The sequence below is a fragment of the Pygoscelis adeliae genome, unplaced genomic scaffold (genome assembly GCF_000699105.1).
Source record: "Pygoscelis adeliae isolate BGI_AS28 unplaced genomic scaffold, ASM69910v1 Scaffold160, whole genome shotgun sequence".
Classification (NCBI taxonomy): domain Eukaryota; kingdom Metazoa; phylum Chordata; class Aves; order Sphenisciformes; family Spheniscidae; genus Pygoscelis; species Pygoscelis adeliae.
Genome location: NW_008824035.1, coordinates 2,906,114 through 2,908,277, shown reverse-complemented (window position 1 = coordinate 2,908,277; position 2,164 = coordinate 2,906,114). Strand labels below are relative to the sequence as shown.

At 42.2% G+C, this 2,164-nt stretch overlaps 1 protein-coding gene across 1 annotated transcript in view; it reads right to left on the bottom strand.

Annotated features, from left to right (window-relative positions):
• Positions 1–752: 752 nt before the first annotated feature.
• Positions 753–2,164, bottom strand: part of LOC103923440 (caspase-8-like) — a 21,610-nt gene continuing 20,198 nt past the window's right edge. Inside the window, exons 8-9 of the mRNA XM_009331791.1 lie at positions 1,551–2,052; positions 753–1,249 (exon numbers count right to left, since the gene is read on the bottom strand). Of these exons, the coding sequence (XP_009330066.1) occupies positions 1,114–1,249; positions 1,551–2,052 (638 nt within the window). The 3' untranslated portion in view covers positions 753–1,113. The remainder of the gene's footprint in view (positions 1,250–1,550; positions 2,053–2,164) is intronic.

The window sequence follows — 2,164 nt, the reverse complement described above, 5'->3', positions numbered from 1 at the left end:
TCTAGGAAAAATTACTCCTAGAATTTGGAAGCACAGATTTGCCTGTTTCTGTAACTGCTTGCTGCATCTGCCAATTGTTAAGGTTCTAATCATTCTCAGTGTCTATAATCTCTCTGCCCTTATCTTCACAGACACAAACTGGTACCAAAGAGAGAAGTATTCAGCACAAGAGTCTAGGGAAGGACTTAGGCTTTTAAAATAATTCCAGTGAAGATCTATCTGTTCAGTTAAATAATCACCTACATTGATACCATTACTAATGCTGAAAGCTTTAACAAGGGTATAACAGAATGAACATCTCATTCAAAACAAAACAAAACAGAGATACTAACAAAGCTTCAGCTTCTACTCAGAGCTCGTAAAACTCCCTATTCTATGTGCGTATTAATCACAGGAGGCAATATAAAAACGTTTTTAAGGAGCTGGGTACTTATCTAGCGACTTTTTCTTTTGCTGTGCCTAGAACTGAGACTCAAAGGTCAGCAAGTTAAGTGAACACAGGATAACTGGACATCTTCAAACATGAAGCTGCACCTGAGCAATTGATTTTCACTGTTAAGACTACTTATGTAGAGGATACTCTGAAATGCAGGTCACAGCCCCATCCTGCTGAGGATGCTGGAGCTCACGTGCTTGACTCTTCCTTGAGGTGTACCAAGGCACAGAAAATCAATGATTTTAAGTGGTGGGGAGAAGTAACAAAACACACTGATGTGAGCTGATTATATCCTATAAAATTTGCAGCGCCTCCTTTATTTTGCAAAAGTTAGGCGTAAAATAAACAAGGCTTCATAACAGTTGTCTTAAAATTTGCATTGGAAAGATACCTTACTAAAGCAACAGCAATGCGGTACAGCCGATAGAGGACACGGAGCGTATTTTAGCTAGCAAACCACAAGGAGACCCGCTCAGAGATGCTTGCAAGTATAAAGTGTCATACATATTAACACTAATTTCTTAAGGCTTTTGCTCCTCGGCTGTATTTTCAATAAAAATATTTGCTCTTGTGGTAAGAGCAGACACTGAAAGTCTGTTATGTTTTACCAAATTCTTAGCTGATACCAGCCGATTCCAGGCTGCTGCAGCTCCCTCTGCCGTGCAGTTCCCTCCCACTTAGTTGACAGGAAAGATGAGCTTTTTCCTCAGTGTGAAACTGGGCTGTGGCATCTGCTTCTCTGCATTTGGCTTGCAACTCTTTCTGCTCACCTCTTGATTCACTGCTGTCAAGATGGTGAGAATGTCTTCTCCTCTGCAAAAACACAAAGTACACTTTGTGTTAGGGAGGCAGTTAAGATCAGAAAAATTACCACATTCTCATATATCTTGATCTATACCAGTGCTAATGGCTCCTGTTTTAAACAGGCTTCAAAGCAGTTAGCTGAGCTGCTTTGAACAATCCGCATGGTGTTGCTCTGTCCTACATTACTGTTTTCACTGTGAGCGAGCACTCCCACTGCATACCATCTACCTCTGCATCCAAACCAAACTCCTGTCATTGAGAAGGAAAATACAGGTGTCGCCAAAAAAAAAGCTTATGGAAACATAGTTACCGAGGACAGCTGTACTCCAAGTGCTGGCACAATGCCTGTATGTACCAGGTCCCCTGCCTTGGGCTCCTGTAGGAAACGTAATCTTGCAGGGTAGCCATGCCCAAGAGGAAGTCTGCTTCTGCGGGGATGCAGTCGAGCTGAAATCTTGCATCTGTTTCTACAGAAGAATCTTGCTCTCCACAATCTGTTTCGATGGTCACACCTTGCTGGCAAGCATCACCTTGGCAGGCCTGAACAAAAAACACTTTTGGTTTTCCAGCAAGCGAGCGGCAATTCTGTCCAGTGAAAGAAGTGGTCAGTTCCTGGATAGGTACTTCCTGCCCATCAACACCGTATACAATGCCTTTTTTCCCATGAGACAGGATACAGCAAACAAAACAGTCTTTGTCCTTGTGGTCTTCGCACTGGTAGATGTTCACAGTCTTACGGATTTCCTCTGCAGTGAGGTCTCTGTATTCTGCTATTGTAAAATGAAGCTTGCTAAAGACTCTTCTCAAAGCCGCTGGAAAGTAAACAGAAGGGGAATTGGAGCCGTTTCATTATATGAAAGTTGGACTCTGCAATTGCAAATTGCATTTCTAGAGATACACGATCTTTTCTTTTAAATCCTGCTA